The sequence below is a fragment of the Brassica napus genome, chromosome A2 (assembly GCF_020379485.1).
Source record: "Brassica napus cultivar Da-Ae chromosome A2, Da-Ae, whole genome shotgun sequence".
Lineage (NCBI taxonomy): Eukaryota > Viridiplantae > Streptophyta > Magnoliopsida > Brassicales > Brassicaceae > Brassica > Brassica napus.
The window spans coordinates 21,489,704-21,514,948 of NC_063435.1; the positions used below are offsets into that span (position 1 = coordinate 21,489,704).

The window sequence follows — 25,245 nt, forward strand, 5'->3', positions numbered from 1 at the left end:
GTAATAGTGTCAGCTTTGGGGTAGTGCTAGAGGTGCAAGAGCACAGGGTCTTCATATTTTCATGAATATTTGTTTACTATTTAGGGTCTTTATTTTTGAAATTATTTTACATTAAGGGTCCAAATTTTAAAGTCATTCACTAACATAGGTAAGAAAATATTGCACAAGGTCCACATAATTTTTAAGCCGGGCACGTGTTTCACTTCACATATGTGTGCTTTGTGATTGATACAAGGTTTGTTACTTTGTTGAGCCTTGATGTTGTCCCGAGTGAGTTTTTAAAGAATCAGCTTAAAACTAATTGCAACCTCTCTGTTTTCCCATGAAAGTAACCTTGTTAAAAGTTAGAAAACTTTGCGACTTGTATAATATAATCTATAAAAAAAGTTTCTGTTTAGGGGCACAGTTTTATAGAAACTTGTCTTTAGTCTTTAGAACACTTTAGTGGAATCAATAATGGAAATAATATTCAGTCTTCAGTTTCTGGGTAGTGGAATCAAAATTCTTCAGTAAAGGTTGTAAAACCACTGTACAGTTATAAAAGAAAATTCTTCAGTAGCCTTTAGAAACCTCTCTTCAGCAAACTCGTGAGTATAGCAAGAATATACATTAGTTGCATACATCTTAATAAGATTTTGTTAAGTAAATACAGCCAGAAAGTCTTGGAGCACTAGCAGAAGTACACAAAAAAGGAGAACAAAACAATTACATTGAAAAGTCTAAGCATTGACGGTCGATAAATATTCTCTAAATATTATACTGAAAAAAGTAGAAAGATAATAATGTAAAGATAAGAGAAATATATGTGTGTGAACGTGCAGTCAGTCAACAAATAGGAATCTTCCACCAATTTTTTTTTTTTGACTAGAGTCAACAGATAGGAAACTTCTGCTAAGTTATACTACTTATAAAGTCTTAAAACATTCTTCAGCATATCAATCATCAAGTCTCTCTCTCTCTCTCTCTCTCTCTCTCTCTCTCTCTCTCTCTCTCTCTCTCTCTCTCTCTCTCTCTCTCTCTCTCTCTATATATATATATATATATATATGGCTCTCCCATTAGCTTTGTCTTCCTCTTCTCGCACTTGGGTGTACGATGTTTTCCCAAGCTTCAGTGGGGCAGACGTTCGTGTTACTTTCCTCAGCCACTTTCGTAAGGAGCTTAACCGGAAACTGATCATTGCTTTCAAAGACAGTGAGATCGAGAAAAGCCACTCCATCGGACCCGAGCTTAAACAGGCCATTAAAGATTCGAGGATCGCGGTGGTTATCTTCTCCAAAAACTACGCATCTTCAAGCTGGTGTCTTAATGAGTTGCTGGAGATAGTAAAGTGCAGGGAAGAGTGTGGTCAAATGGTGATACCTGTTTTCTACCGTTTAGATCCTTCCCATGTGAGGAAACAAACCGGTGAATTTGGTAAAATCTTTGAAAAGACATGCCACGACGAAACAGAGGAAGTGAAGATAAGATGGAGTGAAGCTTTGACCGATGTAGCTAATATCCTTGGATATCATTCTGTCATATGGTACGATTTTATGAACCATTCTTTTTCTCTTCTTCTTATATATCTTGATTCTTGAATCAACGTTGTTACTTGTGTTTGACATTATATTTTTTTATTGTTAGGGGTAACGAAGCAGACATGGTTGAAAAAATTGTCAATGATGTTATAGAGAAACTACTTTTAACTCCAGCAAAGGATTCTGAGGACTTTGTCGGCATCGAAGATCATATTGCAAAATTGAGTATGTTGTTGCAGTTGGAAGCAGAGGAAGTGAGGATGGTTGGTTTATGGGGTTCTTCCGGGATTGGAAAGACTACTATTGCAAGAGTTTTATTCAACCGACTTTCTCGACACTTTCAAGGTAGCATTTTCATAGACATGGCTTTCGTATCTAAGAGTATGGAAATTTTCAACAGAGCTAATCCGGACGACTACAATATGAAGTTGCATTTGCAAAAAAATTTCCTATCTGAAATCCTAGGGAACGGAGACATAAAGATAAATCATTTGAGTGCGGTTGAGGAGAGGCTGAAGAACAAGAAAGTTCTTATTTTCATTGATGATGTCAGGGATCAAGTTGTGCTAGATGCCTTGATTGGTCAAATTCAATGGTTTGGAAGTGGGAGCAGAATCATTGTGGTAACAAACGATAAGCATTTTTTAAGGGCACTTGGGATTGAACACATTTACGAGGTCTGTCTCCCATCTGAACACATTGCTATAGAGATGTTATGTCAATCTGCTTTCAGGAAAAAGTCTCCACCTGAAGGTTTCGACGAGCTTGTTGTTGAAATTACAAGACTTGTTGGTAGTCTTCCTTTAGGTCTTACTGTTTTGGGTTCATCTCTACGAGGAAGGGATATGGAGTACTGGATAGATTTGTTGCCAAGGCTTCAGAATGGTATAGATGGGAAAATTGAGAAAACATTGAGAATCAGCTATGATGGATTAAGCAGCGAAGATAAAGCTATATTTCGCCATGTCGCATGCCTTTTCAATGGTGCAAAAGTCACAAACCTGAAGTTGTTGCTCGCAGATAGTGGCTTGAATGTTAATGTTGGGCTGAAAAACCTAGCTGATAGGTCTCTCATTCATTTAAGAAAGGGTCATGTGGAAATGCACCGTTTGCTACAAGAGATGGGTAAAAAAGATGTTCGCCTTGAGAAGCCTGAAAACCAGGAATTTCTGATGGATTCACAAGATATTTCTGATGTACTCAGTGAAGGCATTGTAAGTTTTTTCATATATTCGTAATCTTTTCATTTATTTTAGAGGAAAACAAATAGTTAGCATTTGTTAAAAAAATTAATATTTCTTGTTGATATTTTGCAATTTTCAGGGTACTCAAAAGGTTATAGGTATAGCGTTGGATATTGATGAGATAGATGAGTTTTATGTGCATAAGAGTGCTTTCACAAGGATGCGCAATCTCCGTTTCCTCAAACTTTACTCGAGACTGAGATTGTACAGAGAAGGTAAATTGCAGCTACACGGAAACTTTGACTATTTGCCTCCTAAACTTAAATTATTGCATTGGGATGAATTTCCAATGAGATATATGCCTTCTAAGTTTCGTCCTGAAAACCTCGTCGAGCTCATAATGGAGGATAGCAAGCTCGAGAAGCTCTGGGAAGGGATTTTGGTAAGTTTTGATAATAGTTTGTTATGTTATCAGTAGTGAGATTATAATCTATATTTTACTTTTTGGATGACAATCATGTTCTACTGAGCTCATGTGTTTTGTTCCTTCTTTTGTTGACTACAGACGCTTCCATGTCTCAAGGAGATGGATCTGTCCGGATCTCAGAACTTGATAGAAATGCCAGATCTTTCAAAGGCCACCAATCTAGAGACACTTAAACTTCGGAATTGCTATAGTTTGGTGAAGCTTCCTTCCTCTATTCCACATCCCAACAAACTGACGACAATAAACTTGAAGAACTGTCGGAATCTGGAAACTATTCCAATAGGCATTAGCCTCAAATCTCTCGAAGTGCTAAATCTCTATGGATGCTCAATGCTGAGGACTATTCCCCTATTCTCAGTCAACATCTCACATCTCAGTATAGACGAAACATCCATCGAAGAAATCCCTTCAGTTTTGCAGCTGGAGAATTTTCGTCTCGAGAATCTCTCTTATTTAAGCATGAAAAACATAAAGAGTGAGAAACTGTGGGAAAGGGTGCAGGTATGTAGTTCCAAACTTGACGTTTTCTCCCTAAACTTTGACAATAAATTAAATAGTTACATTAATAATATAATAAAAATTTAGATTTTTCTGTATATGTTATATATTTTTTAAATAATAATAAATGACTAAAACTGTTGTTATGTACCATGTAAATATACATATCTTTTGATTTCGAAATTTACATTGAATAAATATTGATAACTTAATTTTTGATTCTCAATTTGTCTTAAATTTTTAAAAATAATTATAAAATATTAAAACTATTTAAAGTCTCAGTTTTTTTTATCAATAGTTTAAAAAGATACAAATGATCACAAAACATATAAGTATGAAGCCTTATTTAATAGATGACCATATTAAAAAATATTATATATGTCAATATCGTTTAAATTAATTTGACAAAGTACAAACCCTATATGACTAATTAAGGTTTTTTTGTAACTAATTAATATGATTTTTTTTTTTTGTAATTGGTTCAGCCGCTTACTCTCCTCACCACGATGCTGTCTCCCTCTTTGAATCAGTTGTATCTCTCGGAAATCCCAAGCTTGGTGGGGCTTCCATCTTCATTTCAGAATCTCCATCAACTGATGCATTTGGAAATTAAGAACTGCATAAATCTTGAGACTCTTCCCACTGGAATCAACCTCCAATCTCTGTGGGAACTAAATCTTAGTGGATGCTCAAGGTTGAGGACTGTTAGATTCGGGTTTATTATGGGCTTCCAACTCAAAACCAATTGGCAATTAGTGGATTGGCCCTAACCCTTTATATAATAGTAGATTAATTCTTATATATCCGATGTGGGATGTTTCTCATCAATAAGGACTTTTCCCGATATCTCTACCAACATCGGAAGACTCTATCTAAGCGAAACTGGGATTGAAGAGGTTCCTAGGTGGATTGAGAAATTATCCTGGCTTAGAGTCCTGTACTTGAATGGATGCATAAATCTGGAGACTCTTCCCACCAGAATCAACCTTCCATCTCTCTATGTCTTAGATCTCAGTGGATGCTCACGGTTGAGGGATTTTCCTGATATCTCAACCAACATCAAAGTCATATGGATGAAAGGGTGCAACAAGTTAGAATATGTCAACCTTAACTTTTTTAAACTTACAAGACTTGAGGAAGTTGACTTTTCAAACTGCTTAAATTTGGATAAAGAAGCTCTGTTTCAACAGAGAACATATTTGGGTTGTCAACTGTGGTTTTCAGGAGAAGAAGTACCTTCATATTTCACTCACCGTACTACTGGAACCTCCTCCTCTTTAACCGTCCATCTACTTCCCAGCTCTCTCTCGCAGCCATTCCTCAGATTCAGGGCTTGCCTTGTGCTTTTTGACAACTACGTAGCTAATTTCCGCTTCAAAGGCAGATTTTGGAACAGCTTTGATTCCTTTGGTCAACAGGCACAAGACTTCTGGGGTGAAACAGAGTATTATTCGATCAAGCCATTTGTGAAGGGTAGTCATCTGTTAATATTGGACTGTGATATCCATCTAAGCATAGGCAGTGATATCCTAGCTGAAATGAACTACACCCATGTAGATTTGCAGCTTGATTTTCCCTCTGAGTACGAATTGAAAGAATGGGGTATACGACTCTGTTCACTAGCGGACAACCAACTTGGTAATCCAAACACTCTACCACATGTTTTCGAAACCGATGGAGGCAATACGCTTTATCAGGCCGGAGAAGGTGAAGGATGTGGAAGCAATGATCAAGTGACCGAAAGAAGCAGTAAAAGAATGCGGGTAAATCATTATACATGAATTCAACATAGTAATATTTATGCCTCGTAATTTCTAATACCGAGCGTCTTTCTTTTCTTTTCTGCAGATGTCGTGAACAAACTTTGAATCTTTGGTTGTAAAGCAGAGCATCTAATTATGAATTATTTTAATGGCTTCTTCCACTAAACCAAAGAGGCGTTTCAACTAGGAATGTCAAACGGACATGATGTTCAAACGGACAGCCCATGTCTAAATTATCTAAGATTAGACTAAATCTGCTGAAACGGGCGAAATCCAATTGCGTCCATGAGTAAAACTGGGCTGGACCATCTTAAAATTGTGCAGCCCAAATAGATAAAATGTATAGGTCTAAGAAATTGAGAAAAAAATATAATTTCACTTTGTCTTGCCAAAACTACAAAATAGAATTTTTCGTCAAAACCACGTTTTTTTATCAAAATCGTAAAATCGTATTTTTTTTGCTATAATCACAAAATTACATTTTCCATAAAATCGAGTTTTCGCCTAAATAAAAAAATTAAGTTTTCTCACTAAAACTGGAAAACCCTGTTTCCGCCAAAACTATAAAATCGTGTTTTCTCGCTTAAACAATAAACTCGCCAAGAAAATTGTATTTTTTTTTTCAAATAATAAAAAAATTCTTACCAAACTGGAAAATCACATTTTTCGCCAAAATCATAAAACATCGTATTCTATCTAAAACAGTAATATCAAGTTTTTTCGATAAAACTGTAAAATTGTATTCCCGCCAAAACTGTAAAATCATGTTTTCCCGCATCAACAAGGTCTCTCTTTCTTCCTTTTAGAAGCTGGGTTCAGTGGTGGTGTAGATATCAACAAGGTCTCTCTTTCTACCTTCTACTACTTAAGCCCGCATCCTTATGGAGTTGCTTATAATTAAAAAAAAAAACTGGGAAATATCCGAACTCAGCAGCTCATCTTTGGACTGAAGACAAGGCTCTCTTTCACTTTCACTGTTGAAAATATCAACGTTTATAAAACTCTGTATTTAGATCTCTGTTTATGATGTTGTGTTTGTAACTTAATAATGCTTCAAAAGGACAAAATAATGTAAAAATATCAGAAAGTTTGGAACTTTATCTCCTTACTAACTAGGATCGGCCCGTCCTACGGGCGGGTTGTGGATTATAAAATGATCTTGAAACTAAAGTATTAATATATTAAACCTTGGTTGTTCATATGTCTCATGGTTTTTTTTTGCTGTTGGAGGGAGGAATGCATGGGAGTTTGATGGTTTATCCGAGTTTTGTTATACGTTGTTAAGTAGTTGGTAGATATACTAAATTTAGGATTATGGATGTCTGGACAATAATAGCAACTATTGCTTCAGTTGTACAAATTAAATAGTGTTTTAATGGTAATGACAAAGGAACGGATACTATGTTTTTTTTTCTTCTCCGTATGAAATAATTTAATTTTAATTGTTTCGTTGGAATGAATTGTTTAATTATATATGTATCTATCTATATTATATGTGTGCAGATTGATTTTCTGTGCTGGAAAAATTGCTACTATATTTATGCGTGTATGTAAACATATATATTTTATAAACCTATATATTAGTGTTATTTGAGTATTTTCATTTAAAAAATATGTGAAGCACATAAACACAAATCAGAGGATAGACTATATAAACGATACGATGCGAGGATCCGTAGACGATGTTTTGAGTAAGTGTAATAAGGTCACCAACTAAATGACTGTATGTCCTGATATTAAACTGTTATTAAAATTTTAAAAATAAGATCGGGATAGCAGAAGAACTTGTCCACTTCGACGCTTACGCTGTGTCTCTCCGTTCACTGAGAGAAATGAGTCGTCCCAATATCAAATATGCAATGAAAATTACGACAATTATTCACTGCAAACAGACTCGTGTATATAAAAATGTATAAAGTAAATGTGTAGCTCTAACCTCGGTCATCCGGACGTCTTTAAAGATTTCTTTGTGGCAGTAACATGAACTGTGAAGTTTGGTGGTTACATTCTCTAAAATGATGTTTAATGATCCATGTATTTAGAATGTAGGCGGGACGTCCGCCATTTTTACAGCCTCATTGTTGTAGTTCCTCATTTGTGTGAGAAATAAGGAGATCATAAGCTTTGACATAAGCCTACATGTGGAACTTCTATTTGTTATTTCAGATGGAATCTAAGTCACATGCAGCCATTGTCGTCGTTCGGAGATCGGAGCATGTCACATATTCCATAATCAAACTTGTAGTTGGCAGTCTACGCACCATAATATCTCCACCTAAATCAGTGGAGTGTAGGATTTTCGGCACTTCTGACTGCGGTCGTGGGCTGCAACGTGCGGGGTCAACACACTGTGTTATTCATATTGCACGGTTTATGAGGTGTTGAGAAATTTTTCCTTTTCATGAATTGAATTTTAAATTTATTCAACCAAAAAAACTCTTTTGTTTATTTTACAAATGCATCATATTAAAGAATAAAAAAGTTTAAATTATTTATGGTCTATATTTTCTATGATCTTGAAACTGGTGTTGAGAAAATTGAGAGACGTGGTAAGCTCACAGTTTCCCAGGTCTGTTGTTTATTTGTCGGTCAGTGGCATTTGTTGCTTAAAACCTTAAAGCACAATTTAAAAACGATTGCAAGCGGTACTTTGTTATGGCTAGGTTGTTCAAAATCTTTTTTTTTTTGTTTCTTTGCGCTATTCTAAAAGCCCCAACAGAAGCTTGTACTATTGTATGTTTGATATGTGACGTGTGGATTGTGTAATGGCTTCGTTATTAACACATGTATTTTGAGTTTTTGTTACCCATGGTCATGGTTCCATGTCCGGGTTCGACACTTCGACACGTCATTTGGTTCAATAAGAAGTATACCATGGTTTCCATAGTGGACTGAAATTATTACTTTTTTTTAAGGAATTTGACTGTTCCTTTTAATATAAATGTGTTCTAAGCGTTGACAACATAATTGTTGGGTGATTCCTAATTTTTTAAAAGTAATAATGTAGTCCTTACAGGGTTTATATTGGTTTAATAGCAACAGTTTAAGGTTGATGATTCAAACAAATGACCTTCAAGCTCTGCTTCTGATTCCATTGTTTTAGTTGTTGTGGGTGCTGATAAAAAAAAACAGAAGGTGCTGTGAGGTCAGAGTTCAAGCAAACAACTATCCTGACTAACATGGGTTGCAGGGAGGTTAGTATGCAGTTCTTGAGGGTGGCTTTTATTGGGACGCTATGTTGCGCTGCAGCTTTGTAAGGGTGTTTTGCTAAATTTTTGGTTATTTGGTAAGTGACACTGTTCGTTTATATGACCCGGTGGGTTTTGTGTGTTGGTCTCAAACATTATCCTTACATTCGAACCCATAGAGAATAGTCAAATCCTCTCCTGCCAACAGCGCAAGACAAACAACAACTAAGAAAGATGCTTGAGTTTAACATGTTAACCCCTAAAATGCAAACTACATTTTTTTTCTTTTCCAAAAAAAAAAAAAACCAAAGACCTATCCAGTGAAATCACGGTATGGAACTCCATCAAGTCTAGCCAGCTTATTGCAATTAGTCATCTGTTGTCCTGCATGCTAGACATTGAACTCTTGCATATCCTCAGCGTCAAAAGTTCACTCAAAACACAAAAACCTGTATCAATTGTAAAACTCTGACGAACCGTAGAACATCCAAAGCTGTAAGAGCTAGCATCCTCATCTCAACTCCATCTCCTCACATAGCCACGTAATGCTCCTCTAACTAAACACAGACAAACGACAGAAAACTATATTTTGGCATAAAAAACACATAAGTAAACAAAAATTATCTTTTTGGCATCAAAAACACATATGGATGCAAACACTAAATTTCTCTCAAAAAGATCTAGTAAAAATGTTGCGCTTGTGGTTAAACCAAAACAATCCAAGACCTAATTTTTTTTATGTTAGAATAGACAAAACAATAAGATTTACAGACAATCAAGCAATATTCAGAAGGTCAAGAATACAATTTCATTTCGTAGACAAACAAAAACTCCACAATCCGTAATCCAATATCAAAGTTCAATTTCAAAGCCTATTAAAATCATACGAAGAAGAAGAGAGAGTGACCATGATGAGCGAGAGATCTCGAGAGGAGGAATGAGAGGTACGGAATCGAAGATCTCCGCGACTCTGTCGTCCCTAGGGCTGATTCAAACCGATGAGGACTCCGTTCATCGTAACTTCTTGTGTCGCAGCTAGAGAATCCATTAAAGCAGAGGATTGATGAGTTAGCCACTCACATAATAAATTAACTTTGGTGTTATCACGGATTGAGAGGATGATGTTCAAGGAAAGATGGCTTACCTTTTATAGGTGCTGAGAGACCAACTTGCAGAGATTAGACAACCATGAATAAATAACCATTAACGTTTCAAAGGATTAGAAAGGAATGCGTAAAGACGCAAACGAAGCTTCTTACATAGATTCTTCAAGACTACATCCTCTTGAAACTCCATTATTGGTGAATTAAAGACGATTTAAGGTGATTGAAAGCAAAACCGTTACAGGTTCTAGACAGCCGCTGCGGCGATAGGCGACGAACGAAGAACAGGAAGGGAGCATCTGTTTAGGGTTCCCCGTAGAAGACGTATGCGGACGGGCCTCGCGACAGAAAACATTTGATTAGCGCGTGACGAAGCCCACGTGAAGCCCGTTCGGACAGAGCAACGCTTAAGTGAAATGGTGCGGATCCGACGTGGCAGCGCGAGAGAGCTTCTATTTCCGACGTGGCATCCGAGCTGGCATGCCCAGAAGAGATACAATGCTTCTTTTATATATATAGATAAGAGGCTATAAACATTGCTGTGATTTGTTTGGCCGTGATTAAGTCAACAAATAGGAAACATCCAGTTGGCTTTCAAAGGTCAGTGAAACAATTGTGAAATTGGATGTTGAAGACTTATGAAACCGGCCAAAAAATGAAGTTGAAAATAAAAATCAGATATTAATGTAAAGATAAGACATGTGGTGAGTTGATTTCAGTGTGGCCGTGATTAAGTCAACAAACGTGAAACGTCAATCAAGTTGCATCAGAAGAAACAACGGTGAAGTAGTTGCTAGTTAGCAATTTTCTTGCAAATGCTAAGATTTCATTCATAACAACGACAGTGAGCACTCATTTCTCCTCAATTGGTCTTCTTGAGATTTGTATCCTCCTCTCTTTAATTATGGCTTCTTCCTCTACCTCATCTTCTCCCAACTGGTCATACGATGTTTTCACGAGCTTCAGTGGGGAGGATGTTCGAAAAAACTTCCATAACCACTTTCTTGAAGAGCTGGAACGAAAACGGATCAATGCTTTTAAAGACAACGAGAAGGAAAGATGCGAGTTGATCGCCACCGAGCTTGTCCAGGCCATAAGAGATTCCAGGGTTGTAGTGGTGGTCCTCTCCAATACCTTTGCTTCTTCAAGCTGGTGCCTCAATGAGTTGCTGGAAATTATGCAATGCAAGAGAGATTTGGGCCAACTGGTGATACCAGTGTTCTATGGCTTGGATCCTTCTCATCTTAAGAAACAGTCGGGCGACTTTGGAGAGGCATTTAAAAAGGCTTGCCATAACCAAACAGAGGAAGTGAAAAATCAGTGGAAGCAAGCGTTGACAGATGTTGCTAATATACTCGGATATCATTGGTAAAACCTTCTTAATTTTTTACTATTCCTACTTGTTAAGCATGATTATTGGGGGTTTTTAGTGTGGAGATTCTTAGCTGAATATAAGAACCCAACTCTTAACTTTTTACTAAAAAATCTAACTAAAAAATCAACGAATCGGCTCTTAAATAAGATATTTAAGAGCCGCTAATATCTTATTTAAGAGCCGACTCTTAACTTTTTTTTAGTTAAAAGTTAACAAACTTTTTTTATATTCCCCTAACAATCATACCCTAAGAATCCCCAATAATCAAGTTTTTAGGGATTGTGAATTGAATTTTCTTTTCTCTTGTGTATTAGGGATAATGATGCCAAAATGGTAAAAGAAATCGCCATACATGTTCTGCTTAAACTAAGTCCATCACAGGATTGGGAGTACTTTGTTGGCATCGAAGATCATATCAAAGAGATGAATTTATTGTTGAATTTGGACTCAGAGGAAGTAAGGACGGTTGGGATCTGGGGCCGCTATGGAATCGGCAAGACTACGATTGCAAGATCTATATTTCGCCTAAACTCTTCACATTTCCAAAGTAGCAATTTCATAGACAGGAGGTTTGTATCTAAGAGCATGGAAAATTATAGTAGATCCAACCCGGATGACTATAAGGTAAAGTCGCGTTTGCAAAAATCATTTTTGTCTGAAATTTTAGGCAAAAAGCACCAGAAAGTGCTTATCGTTATTGATGGTCTGGATGATCAGTTGGTGTTAGATGCCTTGGCGTTTCAAACTCAATGGTTTGGAAATGGGAGTCGAATCATTGTGGTTACACACGATAAAAGTCTTTTAATGGCACATGGGATTGATCAAATTTATGAGGTGTCTCTCCCTTCTGAAGAGCAAGCTCATAAGATATTCTGTCGATCCACATTTCGGCAAGACTATCCACCTGAATGTTTTAGAGAGCTTGCTTTCGAAGTGGTAACTAACCATACTCCTTTTAGTCTTAATTTTTTGGGTTGGTGCTTACGGGGTAGGGACAAAGAGGAATGGTCCGAATGGATAAATAGAGCACTTAAGTTCCCCTATGATGTGTTGTTACATAACGAAAAAGAGAAATTGATTTTTCGTTACATTGCATGTCTTCTTAACTTCGAAAAAGTTCGTGACATCCTGTGGCTGCTAGAAGATAGTGATTTGGGCGTTGAAATCGGGCTTAATAATCTGGTTGATAAGTCTCTCGTACATGTAAGAGAAGATACTATTGAGATGCACTGCTCGCTACAAGAATTGGGAAAGGATATTGTGCTTGCACAGTCTAATGAGCCTGAAAAGCGAGAATTCCTTGTGGACTCGACAGATATATGCCATGTGCTTGAAGACAACATTGTAAGTTTTTGGGATCTTTTCATCTAAAAGCATGTCATTTGATAAATGATGAATTATAGGCATTTGGTAAATTAACGTGTGTTTTTTTAATTATAATTCAGGCTACTACAAAGCTTTTAGGTATATCATTGGATATGGATGAGATTGATGAACTATACATGAGAGCGCCTTCAAAGGACTGTGTAATTTGAGTTTTCTAATTTTTTACACTAACCACAAGAAAGAAGTAAGGTGGCACATACCTAAAGAATTTGATTATTTCCCCCATCGGCTAAGACTACTGAGGTGGGATAATTGTCCTTTGAGATGTATGCCTTCTAAATTTTGTCCTTCAAACCTTGTTAAGCTCCAAATGTTGGGGAGCAAACTTCAGAAGCTTTGGGAAGGAGTTCAAGTAAGTTTTATGTAAAGTCTTAAGCGTTGATAGCAAAGCATTAGCAAAATAATTATTCTTTTTATCATCCTATAAACAGTTATTAGAAAGGCATTTACAAAACTAATTTAAAAATACTAATATTTTCAAAATGTTCTTTGTTCAATGCTCCCATATATAGTTTCTGGAAGAATATTTACATTTATAATCTCAAAAAATCACTTTAATGTCCAAAAATAATTAAATATTTTTAAAATAAATTTTCAGTTAGAATAATTTTAAACTTTGAAAATAATAATTTCACATTTAAAAAATCAATTAAAATGTAAATTAATATATTTTTATAGAGAGAAATATAAATATATCTATATTATTTAGAAATAAATAAATCATATAATAATTTTATGATAATTTATATATGAATCATTTACTGTTTTACTAATCAATTTGTAAAATACAAACATCTTCATCGTATTGTTTCTATTACATATTTTATTGTTTTATAAAAAGCTCTAGCAATCAAAGTTTTAATAAGATTAGGAATGGAATCCTTGCAATTTTTTGAGAAAATTGCCAAAAGAGAACAAAAAAATCAGGTTGTTGTCCCTTTAGTATAAAACTAATTTTGTCTAGTTTTTCTCTTTTTTACCCTTTGTATTTCTGAAAACTAATGAAATAAATAATTTTATGAATCAAAAAAATTATTAAAAATATAAACAATTAATAAAACATCCATATACACAAGCTGGTAATTTTCTTTTGCTCAAAAACTTGGTAAATAAGATTTTTAAAATACGTTCTACTAAAAGTAGAATGCGTCTTCTATGAAAAATGGTATAGTAGAAAACGATTTCTAAAATAAACACGTTCATCTACTTCTTTTAGAACGTTCATTTTACTATTTACTAAATTTCTAAAAAAGAGGAATGCACATTCTACTAATCGTAAAAGTATCCACTTTCCTTCCGAATGCATCTTCTACTTTTATAAAGTATTCTAAATTTCGAGGAATGTGTTTTCTACAATGTAATCTTACGTCTACTCAAAGTAGAAAGTGTATTCAGAATTTTTATCATTCTTCTAAACTTTTAGAAGTCGCCTTCTACGGATAAGAATACTTGATTTTTTGCGAAAATTAATGAAATTTCAGTTAAGAAAATATTCTAAAAATCTCTTAGAAATATTTTAACTTTCTAAAACGTGTTATGGTCGATTTTACTTAAAAAAATTAAAAAAAAACGATTATTCCTTCTCTTCTTCATCAATCTATGGTTTTTCCATAGTTTTTCTTTTGATTCTTCTCACAAACTCTTGTTCTCTATGATGCATATCTATACCTCTTTTTTTTTTCGATTGCCTTTCAACTGTTTTTTACCTTTTTTCCATTAACTTTTTTTTTTAAAATTCAAATTAACTTTTAAATTGTGTTTAATTAGATTAAATATAGGGTTAGTTTTGGGATTATGAAAAAAATTATACTATTGAGACAACTTTATGTTGTTTTTATACTAAAGGGACAACAACCTTGTTTTTTTGTTCTCTTTTAGCATAATGTTTTTTATTTATTTTCATATTAACTTACTAAATAACGTTGGTTACTGATAATGGAATTTAAAGGCAATTTTTAATAAATTGGCACGAAAGAAAGAAATAATCGGTATTAATTGAAAATTGAGAAAATATATTATTATAAATTACTGCTTTGTATTATTAGGATCTCTATAATTTATTTATAGATATTGCCTTTTATATGAAATTGCTTTTTGATAATAATTTGGTTATTTAAAGGAATGCATTAATGAAATAAATAAAATATTAGCAATGACAATTTTATAAACTCAATTCATTAAAAAGTATCAATGTAAATAGCCAAATTATTACTGACGTTATTAATATTTTAATACATTCCTTTTATAACTAAATTTTTATCAAAAAGGAATTTCATATAAAATACAATATCTATAAATATATTTTATTTTTATTTTCGTTTTTATTAAAAACCATATTTTTATGAAAAAGCTAATTTTGTTTAAAAAGGAAACATTTTTACTATTAAAATGCAATAGTTTAATATAGTTTACCATTTAATTATTTAGAATTTATAAAATATTTCAATTATTGTAAATATTAATATATGTTCATGAGCTTCCAAAAATGTATTAGTTACTTATATATGTAACTTTCTATAGATCATCGTTTTATTTTCAAAAGTTTTTTTTAAATCAACATATATTTTGAAAAATATTAGGAAAATATATGCACATTTAAACGATAAATAAAATTATTTTGATTTTACTTAATTATAATAAAAATAATTTACTTCAATTTTAATTTTAAAGAATATATGTAACTCACTTAACTAATTCAATTTACATCTAAATCATAGATTTAACTACACTAAGAATATAACATTTTATAATAATAATTTATTGTATAAATGTAAATTATAGGATGACTCAAAATATATTAACAAATGAAAATAAAATATTAACCAACTGTTGTAATTTAGTTGTTATGTAAAATTTATATATATATGAATGGGACTGTATAATATTATCGTTATATTAATTTATATAATTTGGAATCATACACTTTAGTTTATTTTTTCTTTTATTATAAGCACAATATATCTTAAGCTATACATTTCTCAAATATATTTACATATCTAAGACAATAACCAACGTAAATGCAAATAAGAAAATTAATCATAATTTTAATATATTTAAAATAGAAAATATTAGTTGAATTCGGAGAAATAGAGCCAATCCAATATACCTAAATGATAACTAAATTGACTGTAAAACAACAAAACCAACTAGATAAAATATATCTAAAATCATATGCCTAATTAAAATAATATAATATTATTAATACAAATTATGTATACAAATTATAAATTTATTTAAAATTAAATGTAAATAAACAATCATGTTTTTTAATATATTTACTTTATTTATAAATATTTATATCCGTGCATGAGCATGGAAAAAATCACCTAGTAGTTTAATAAGAACATACATCTTCTACGACTTATTGCTATTGATTTTTCATCTGCTATTCCAGTCAAAACTTTAATTTAGTATAGTTGTATGTGAGAATTCTGTAAATGGATGACTAACTTATTAATACTCCAGCCACTTGAAGGACTCAAGATTATGGATTTGGAGGGATCTAAAAATCTTCAAGAAATCCCAGATCTTTCTAAGGCTATTAATCTCGAGATACTTCATCTCAACAATTGCTCGAGTTTGGTGGAGCTTCCTTCCACTATCCAGTATCTCAATAATCTGGAGGAGTTGAACATGCAGTTCTGCGAAAACCTAGAGATTCTTCCACAAGGTGTCAATCTTGAATCTCTAGATCGCCTTGATCTTAGTGGATGCTCACGGTTGAAGAGTTTTCCTGATATCTCAACCAATATCACATGGCTCGATCTAAGCGATACAGCAATTGAAGACATCCCACATAAGTTGCATATAAAGAAGCTCGCTTGTCTTTTCATGGAAACAATTACGACTACTAAACTGTGGGAAGGAATGCAGGTATTTACTTAATCTTATATCACTCTTGCTAGGTTGAATTTTTAAACGTTATGAAAACAAGTTCCTCGAGAAAAACTAGTAGCTATTCGTTTGGGTCAATTTGTGATATAGCCAACTTCTCAATAAGCATTAAGAATAAAGCAAACATAAACGTATAATGCACTTTTGGTAACATCCCATATATATTAAAAGAGAAGCATTATTATTTAATGTTTTCACACTACATTGAACACGTGGCAGTCCCACGTCGATTTCAATTTGAGTATGTTGACATGTTGGCCTCACAATCATTAAACAATTAATGCGTTCACACACAAAATTTTTTAACTTCACCGCAAACAATTTAATGTGTTTAGACTAAATTTTTTAATATATCAGTTTATTTTAGTTCCTGCGTTTTTAACATTTTTATTAGTGAACTTAAATTCTCTATGTACAACTACTGAATAATATCATTTTAAAAGATTTTTTTTTAAATCATTAAGATTCGCATCAACTAAAATGCTGGAATGAGAATGTTTTTAGAAGTTGAAAGTTTCGTATATTACCGAACTTAGTCAGGTTGGGGTTTCTATAAACAAATGCAATAAATAGTTATGACTGATTAGGAATTAAGGAAATTGAGGTAAAAAAAACACCACGCACAAAGTCGGATCTTTAGTTTAGCCAAATATTTTTTTCTTTACAGAGTTTTCATATCACACCAAGAATTAGAAACATAATCAGATTCTTAGAAAAAATCAAAAATCAGAAAAGCTTTAAAATAAAAAACAAGGTTCATTAACTCGATTGAAAAACATAATTCAGGTGCCGACTGAAGGGATCACATTATTTTCCACCGAACTCTAACACTTTTCACTTGATTATATTGTGTTTTTATTATATTTTCCAAGATTTTTTTATAAGAAAATACATGTTATTGGTTATAAACTATTTCAGATTTGAAACATGCTCAACAATACTAAATGACGCCCAACCATTTTTATTGGTATTATTAAAATATGGTCCAATAAGTATGTATGTTAAATAAGCTCAGAATATTTGTTTTACATTTATTTTATTTTACTTTATATTATTAGAAGAAAGTAAGTTTGGATAAAATATAGGATCCGAAGAACCGAACCGAAGTAGATTTGAAATTAATACTAAACAAAAATTTAAATTGATTAAGTAGTCATATGGATCTAAAAGATTAATATCCAAATCAAATCCGAATCTGATCCAAATTAAAATATTTTAGATATCAAAAATACGTAAATCACAATTATATAATTAATATGTTAATTATTTTAAAATCATATCTATTAGATATTAAAATATATTAAAATATCTAAAAATTATCAACATTGACAAAACTAAATATCTAAAAATAACAGAAAATGTTCAAAATACTGAAAATATTTATTTGTTCTCCATCCAAATATTTAAATTGAGCTAATGTTTATGTAAATTTAAATATTTAGTCTTACATTATTCAAAAAAATTATGCTTATATTATTTTATTTATGGATATTGAGGATTAAATACATAATTAAAATGGATATCTGAAATCGAATCCAAACCCGCAATGATTCAACCAAATCCAAAACAAATATTTTAAATATCCAAATACGATTTAAATTTCTAACTAAAATCCGAAATCCGAAAACCTGAAGGGAGAATGAATGTCCATCTCGAGAAAAAGCTATAGAACAAATGTTTTAGTACAATATACAATAAATAATTTAATAAACTATTTTATTCCGCACACAGCACCGGTTACTATTTAAAGTGGACAACTTTCTATTTATGCGCGTGAATGAAGAAAAGCTTTGAGAGAGTTACATAAAAGGACACAATGTGACTTGTGTTTACGCTGAGAGACACATTGTATCTTTGGCACACTTTCTCTTGACAGCTGTTTTTTTCTGGACAAAAATGACCCTGCTTTTTGTGTAAGGTGAATCTATTTCTTTTAAAGAGGCAACCGTAAGGTGAGTAAGTTGAAAATGAGTTTATATTTAGTTGTAATAAATGATAAAGGTTAAAACGAAAAGATAAATATATGAAAAAAGTGAATTGTTTAAGAACGCTGAATCTGTTTACATACATAAGATCTAACAACTGATAATATGTGGACACCATATATGTGCCAATTTGTGGACACCATCTATGTGGACAAAGCAATTGGTGGACAAGAGAAGCGTCGATAACATGATTTTTATCGAATGTTGTAAGAGGGACATTCCCTTCCTTGTCTGTCTAAGAAGAAAATGAGAATGGTTTATTAACTTCTCGTATACTCGATTTAGGTATCTAGATAGCTGGTTTCGGATTGAATAAAGAGGAAAAGAATTTGTGAACCGATGAATTGTGGACACCATTTAGTGGACGAAGCTTCTGTGGACACAATTTATGTGAACATAGAAAGTTTGGATATAGAAATGTGGATATGAGTTGATAAGATAATTGTTGTTACGAATTAAAGTACATAACTAAAAAGGTTGGCACGAAAATTAAGAGGATCTACGAATAAATTAAAGAATGTTGGGGTCAAATTGAAAATATCCAAAAATGGAAGGACCATATGTGTAAAATAGAGTAACTTGACCATTGATGCTTCTAGAGCTTTCTCTTTGCAACGGAAGCAACAACGAAGACTTTGGATGGCCGCCACATAATTTCAACTAGACTTCAACTTTAATGTCCACAACGACCACATCCACACACAACTCCTTTTGAATTCATAATCTAACCTTTCATGTCGGTGGCTGTCTGTAAAACCAAGCGGTGGAGAGAACACAGGCGGCGGAAAAGAACAGGAAATAGAGAAAGAGAGACAGGGATAAGAGTTTGGTCTCGTTTGTGAGAGTTTAATTGGTTTAGGGATTTATAAATTGGTACGGTTTCAATATGAAATTAAGATTATTTGTTTAAAAAAAATATATTATTTGTTTTAAAAAAGAAATATACTATTTGTTTTTAAAAAGAAAATAAGTTCTGACTAGTTAGAAAATCTAAAGAAACACACAATCTCTTAGTTAGGGGTCATGTTGGTAAATTCACTAAGAGAAAGTGTTCTCTAAATCCAAAGTGTCTTTTTGTGTAATTGAGAACTTGGAATGTGTCCCTTAGAGTAAATTTCTCCCTTACTTTGATACTAACTGTTTAATGTTTTTTCATTGATCTTTCTTCTCGACAGGGAAAGCGACGCTACAATGATTGAAGACATCACCAATGATGTTTCCCGTAAACTACTTTCAACTACGTCGAAGGAGTTTGAGGATCTTGTTGGCATTGAAGATCATATCGCAGAGATAAGTACATTGTTACGTTTGGAGTCTGAGGAAGTCAGGATGCTTGGTATATGGGGTTCCTCTGGAATTGGTAAGACTACCATCGCAAGAGCTCTGCTGAACCGATTTTCTTCAAGGTTTCAACGAAGCATCTTTATAGACATGGCTTTCGTATCTAAGAGTAAGAACTTGTATCCTAGTGCAAATGCGGACGACTACAACCTGAAGTCACATTTACGGAAAGAATTTCTATCCGAGATTTTGGGCGAAAAGGACACTAAGAAAGAGCATGTGGGTGCACTGGAAGAGAGGCTAAAAAACCGAAAAGTTCTTATCATTATTGATGATTTGGATGATCCAATGGTGCTAGATGCCTTGGTTGGTCAAAATCATAGGTTTGGACGTAGGAGCAGAATCATCATGGTCACAAAAGATAAGCATCTCTTAAGGGCACGCAAGGTTGATTGTATTTACGAGGTTGTTCTCCCATCTAAAGACCTTTCTCTTAAGATGTTATGTCGATATGCTTTCTGTAAAGATTCTCCACCTGATGGTTTGATGGAACTTGCTTCTGAAGTTGCACTGCTTGCCGGTAATCTTCCTCTGGGTCTTAAAGTTTTAGGTTCCCATTTACAAGGTAGGAATAAAGAGGACTGTATTGATATGTTATTGAGGCTCCGAAGTGGCTTGGATGGACGAATTGGGAAAACAATGAGAGTCAGCTACGATGGGTTAAATAACAGAAAAGATAAAGCAATATTTCGTCATATTGCATGCTTTTTCAACGGTGCACATATCAATGACATCAAAGAGCTCCTAGCAAATAGTGACTTCGATATCAATATCGGGCTAGTCAACCTCATCGATAAGTCCCTGATACAGGTAAGATCGGGTAATGTAGAGATGCACTGTTTGCTACAAGAGATGGGTAAGGAAATTGTCCGTGAAGAGTCCAATGATCCTGGAGAACGAGAATTCCTTGTGGATTCAAAAGAGATTTGCTATGTGCTTAGTAACACCATTGTAAGTTTACCCGTACGATTCCCATATTACTCACTTAAATATAAAACTTTTCATCTGATAAAGATGAGTTGTGTGTCTCTCTGTTAAGCTAATGGGTTTGGTCTCTTTTCTACTGATATTATAATTTCAGGGTACGAAGAAGATTTTAGGTATATCACTCGATACCAATGAGATTGATGAGTTGAATGTACACGAGAAAGCCTTTGAAAGTTTGCATAATCTCGTTTTTCTAAACATTTACACGAAGAAAAGAATGATGGAGGAAGAAGAGAGATTGCATTTACCAGAAGGCTTCAACAATTTTTCCCCCAAACTCAGATTATTGTGCTGGGACAGATACCCAATAAGTTACATGCCTTCCAACTTCCGCCCAGAAAACCTCGTTAAGCTCCAAATGCAGAGGAGCAAACTTGAGAAGTTGTGGAAAGGAGTTTGTGTAAGCTTTTAGTCTAAGAAATGCATCTTTTATTTTCTCAAGTGATGACCATCTAAACTAATGAGTATCTTACTTATACTTCAGGAACTTAAAGGACTCAAGATTATGGACTTGGGGGGATCCAGAAATCTTATGGAAATTCCAAATCTTTCTAAGGCCACTAATCTTCAGATACTTCGTCTCAACAACTGCTCGAGTTTGGTGGAGCTTCCCTCCACTATCCAGTATCTCAATAATCTGGAGGAGTTGAACATGCAGTTTTGCGAAAACCTAGAGATTCTTCCAAAAGGTGTCAATCTTGAATCTCTAGATCACCTTGATCTTAGTGGATGCTCACGGTTGAAGAGTTTCCCTGCTATCTCAACCAACATCTCATTTTTGAATATAAGCCAAACAGCGATCGAAGGAATTCCCACAAATTTGCATTTTGATAATCTCGTTAATCTTTTCATGTATGACATGATGAGTGTTCAACTATGGAAAGGAATGCAGGTATGTCTTTAATCTCATATTTAATAAGAAGTTACTGCCGCTAAGTTGAGTTTCTTAAACATTATGACAACGTATGTCTGTAGTACTGTTATGATTCTTAGAATACTATCTATTTTCTTATGTGAATAATAGTGGCAATGAAAATCATTCAACATCTCTATTTTTTATTTTTGGTACAGCCGCTTACACCCCTCATGACCATGCTGCCTCCCACTTTGGAAATACTGTATCTCTCGGATATCCCAAGTTTGTTGGAGCTTCCTTCCTCAATTCAGAATCTCTATAAACTGGAGGTGTTGCACATTATTGAGTGCACAAATCTGGAGACTCTTCCTGCCGAAATAAACCTTGAATTTCTCAAGATCCTCCATCTTACTGGATGCTCACGGTTGAAGAGCTTTCCAAATATCTCAACCAATGTCTTGGCTCTCTTTCTAGAACAAACTGCTATTGAAGAAGTTCCTGGGTGGATCGAGAACTTTGATCACCTCACCTACCTACACATGAGTGAATGCAACGAGTTAAAATATGTTTCCTTAAACATTTATAAATTGGAACATCTAGAGGTGGTTGACTTTTCATACTGCGGGTCGTTGACTGCAGCTAGCTGGATTGAAAGTCCATGTCTGCTGGCAATGGAAACAAAGAATATCCACTCGAAGTTTCAGGTCTCCAACGAGACTTCTGCTCTTCTTCCAGATAATTATGTCCCAAAAATCCAGCTCAAGCTGAGCAAATGCAACGAATTGGATGAAGAAGCTATCCTTCGGCAACAACCATGGTTCTTCAAGTCCTTGATGTTTTTAGGTGATAAAGTGCCTCCATTTTTCACGCACCGTAATACTGGAACCACTCTCAGCGTCCCTCTACTTTACACCTCTCTTTCCCAACAGTTCTTCAAATTCAAGGCTTGCGCAGTGGTTGCATCAACAACTTCCACATATATTCCATTCGAAATCCAGGTACATTGTTGGTTCATAGACAGACTTGGGAACTACATCTATTCGGATAACTGGCCATTGACCATCACGACAGCTAAGTTTAATACTCATCTGGTTATTTTTGAGTGTTACTTCCATCGATTCCCTCTAAATGAAGACAATGCTCCACTAACGCAACTTAGTTACGATTACGTGGAGTTAGAGTTTTTCACGGAGTACTATGAATTCCAAATTATAGGATGTGGTATACGACTCCCTGAGGACGGTCCATATTTAAAAAGTGATAGGTATGGAGCCAGAGCGCTAAGAGGAAGAAGAGCCCCGAGTAGAAGATGGAATCCCGTGGGAAAAATTTACAGTAGGCTGAATATGAATCGAAGACGAAGGAAGCAAATGAGCGTCGTAAGCATATTTAATTCCTTTTCAGGATAAACTAGAAATGATTCTATATTACCTAAAATATTCAACTGAGGTCGTTTTTTGTTCTCTGTTTTGTTTTTTGTTTTTTTCTTTTAATATTTTGTTCAGCCGCGTACACCCGTCAGGATCATGCTGTCAACTTTTTTGACGTCTCTGGAACTCTCGCATATACCAATTTTGGTGGAGACTATTTCTTCATTCCAGATTCCTAATAATTTGAAGAAGTTGAGGATTATATATTGCATGGATCCGGAGACTCTTCCGGAAGGCATCAACTTAAAATCTCTCGACTTATACTATCTAACTAGATGCTCACGGCTTCAAACCTTTCCTGATGTCTCAACCAACATCTCAAAGCTCTATCTAAGTCATACAGGGATCGAAGAGGTTCCTTGGTGGATCAAATACCTGTCTCACCTAGTCTCCATGGAGATGTGGAAATGCAACCAGCTAAAATACATATCACCAAGAATTTTCCAACTTGATAATATTGACGTGGTTTCCTTCTCAGACTGTGAGCAGTTGGCAGAATTTGAAGGGACAAAAGAAGCAAAAGGCATCAACAATCCTCTCACCATGTTGATCATGTTCACCAACTGCTTCAGACTGAATCAAGTCGACGCATTCGCTCAACAATCAGCTTCCATGCATCTCATATTACCAGGTGTCAAAGTGTCTCCATGTGTTACTAACCTCTCTACTGGTAGCTTCCTTACCGTCTCTCGACATCATTCGCCTCTCTCTCAACAATCACCTTTGGACTTCAAGGCTTGTATCTTGCTTTCTGAAGTAACCGCTAGCCATCATCAGCTTTGCTTTATAGACATCCATGTACATTATCGTTTCATAGATAGCCACGGGAACTACTTTGAGCCGGCTGAACCAAGCTGTTTCTCCTTGGATCAGAAAATTAATCACCTGATTATGTTTGACTGTCACTTCCCTCTAAACCAAGAGTGGGATCAAGTTGAGATAGAGTTTCGTCATAATAGTAACCGACTCAGACTAAAAGAATGCTGTATGCCACTCTCGGATGACCCTACTCCATTTCTGGTAACTTGGAAAGAAATCGATGAAAGCAAATTTGATGATGATGAAGGCTATGCCACTGCACTTAGTAAAGAAGAGTGGGGAGGCGACAGTGATGATATAGGCTATGAGACGGCAGATGATGAAGAAGATTGCGGACACAATACTGATAATGAAGACTATGATACTGCACTTAGTGAAGACGAGTTTGGAGACAACCAAAGATCCTATTGATTTGCTTCGCAAAGGTACAACAATTGTTAATTGATTCTAATAGCTTAATAGCTTACACGTTTCTGTATCCCTTGTAATCGATCTTGCATATTATAGTTACACTCATGAACAATACATTTATATTTATGTATGATAAAGAAACAAACGTCAAGAGAAAATCTTTACTACTATTTCAAAATATTTGATTATGCCTGTGAATGAAGCGAATATGGTTTCTTTGTAAGAAAAACAGGCACTCACTTTTACAACTTTTTTTTTTGGGTAAAATGTTAAATTTATACCATTTTCGAGATTTATAAATGTTTTGTACAACTTATTTGAAAAGAAATTAAAGAAAAGAAGGAACAAGTACAACCAAACTCAAGCGCGGACAGACCTCAGGGAGATTAAGTACACGAGAAATTGAACTGCAGCATCGAGGGCGAGCGATCTGAAGTTGGGAAAGAGATGAGGCGATCACGGATAAGATGGTCCAACGCACGACTGAGACCTACAACTGATGTAGTTGTTGAGGTGAAGATCCTGGCATTTCTTTCCCGCCAAAGGTAGATGGCTGGCTGAAGAATTAGCTTGATCACAGGGCCTCTTGTTCAGTCAAGGTGACACTGATTAATTAAAGCTGCTGATGAGTGCAGATCCGAGGGTGTTGCAGTGAGGATTTGCTATGCAAAGTGCTTCCATATGCTGCAAAAGAAATCACATTCAAAGAAGAGATGGTGATGTGTTTCGACACCGAAAGAGCATAGAACACAATCAGCCGGTACATTGAGTAACAAATGCATTGCGAGGTATGTTTTCCTTGAACCAGACAACCTTCAACCAGAAGACTGAAGGTGATTTGTGTCTTATGTGTTCCCAAGTAATCTTAGAGGAAAAGAGAGGGCCAAAGCTTCCATCTGCCTTGCGCCATAAGTACTGATCAGGACCTTATGAGGCGACGGAGGAGAAACTGTTGTCAAGACTATTTAAAGAGTCTCAGCTGCAGGAGATCTCGCGGGAGGAAGGTGCCATGCGCCCT

The 25,245-nt window shown here is 34.6% G+C and overlaps 3 protein-coding genes and 1 long non-coding RNA gene across 4 annotated transcripts; 3 read left to right on the forward strand and 1 right to left on the reverse strand.

The window, feature by feature from the left end:
* Nucleotides 1–5,875, forward strand: LOC125588642 (disease resistance protein RPS6-like). Its single transcript, XM_048760205.1, has 6 exons — nt 1–1,525; nt 1,627–2,734; nt 2,844–3,146; nt 3,270–3,692; nt 4,175–5,452; nt 5,538–5,875. Exons 1-5 carry the CDS (start codon nt 1,047–1,049, stop codon nt 4,457–4,459), a joined length of 2,598 nt encoding a protein of 865 aa, XP_048616162.1. The 5' UTR covers nt 1–1,046; the 3' UTR covers nt 4,460–5,452; nt 5,538–5,875.
* A 2,839-nt stretch (nt 5,876–8,714) lies between these two features.
* On the reverse strand, nt 8,715–10,221 carry LOC125588644. Its single transcript, XR_007324774.1, has 3 exons — nt 9,785–10,221; nt 9,548–9,675; nt 8,715–9,197 (listed from the first exon to the last, which is right to left on the reverse strand). It is a non-coding gene; the product is annotated as an uncharacterized LOC125588644 (long non-coding RNA).
* A 216-nt stretch (nt 10,222–10,437) lies between these two features.
* On the forward strand, nt 10,438–16,582 carry LOC106410676 (disease resistance protein RPS6). Its single transcript, XM_013851230.3, is given in 5 exon segments — nt 10,438–11,111; nt 11,433–12,462; nt 12,564–12,609; nt 12,612–12,856; nt 15,970–16,582. Coding segments are annotated over 5 exon segments (2,205 nt in total). The 5' UTR covers nt 10,438–10,647; the 3' UTR covers nt 16,390–16,582.
* LOC106410674 (disease resistance protein RPS6-like) lies at nt 16,146–24,397 on the forward strand. Its single transcript, XM_048760211.1, has 6 exons — nt 16,146–16,377; nt 19,559–20,675; nt 20,806–21,111; nt 21,196–21,603; nt 21,783–22,946; nt 23,073–24,397. The coding sequence occupies exons 2-6, from the start codon at nt 19,575–19,577 to the stop codon at nt 24,225–24,227; spliced, it is 4,134 nt and encodes a 1,377-aa protein (XP_048616168.1). The 5' UTR covers nt 16,146–16,377; nt 19,559–19,574; the 3' UTR covers nt 24,228–24,397.
* Nucleotides 24,398–25,245: the final 848 nt, after the last annotated feature.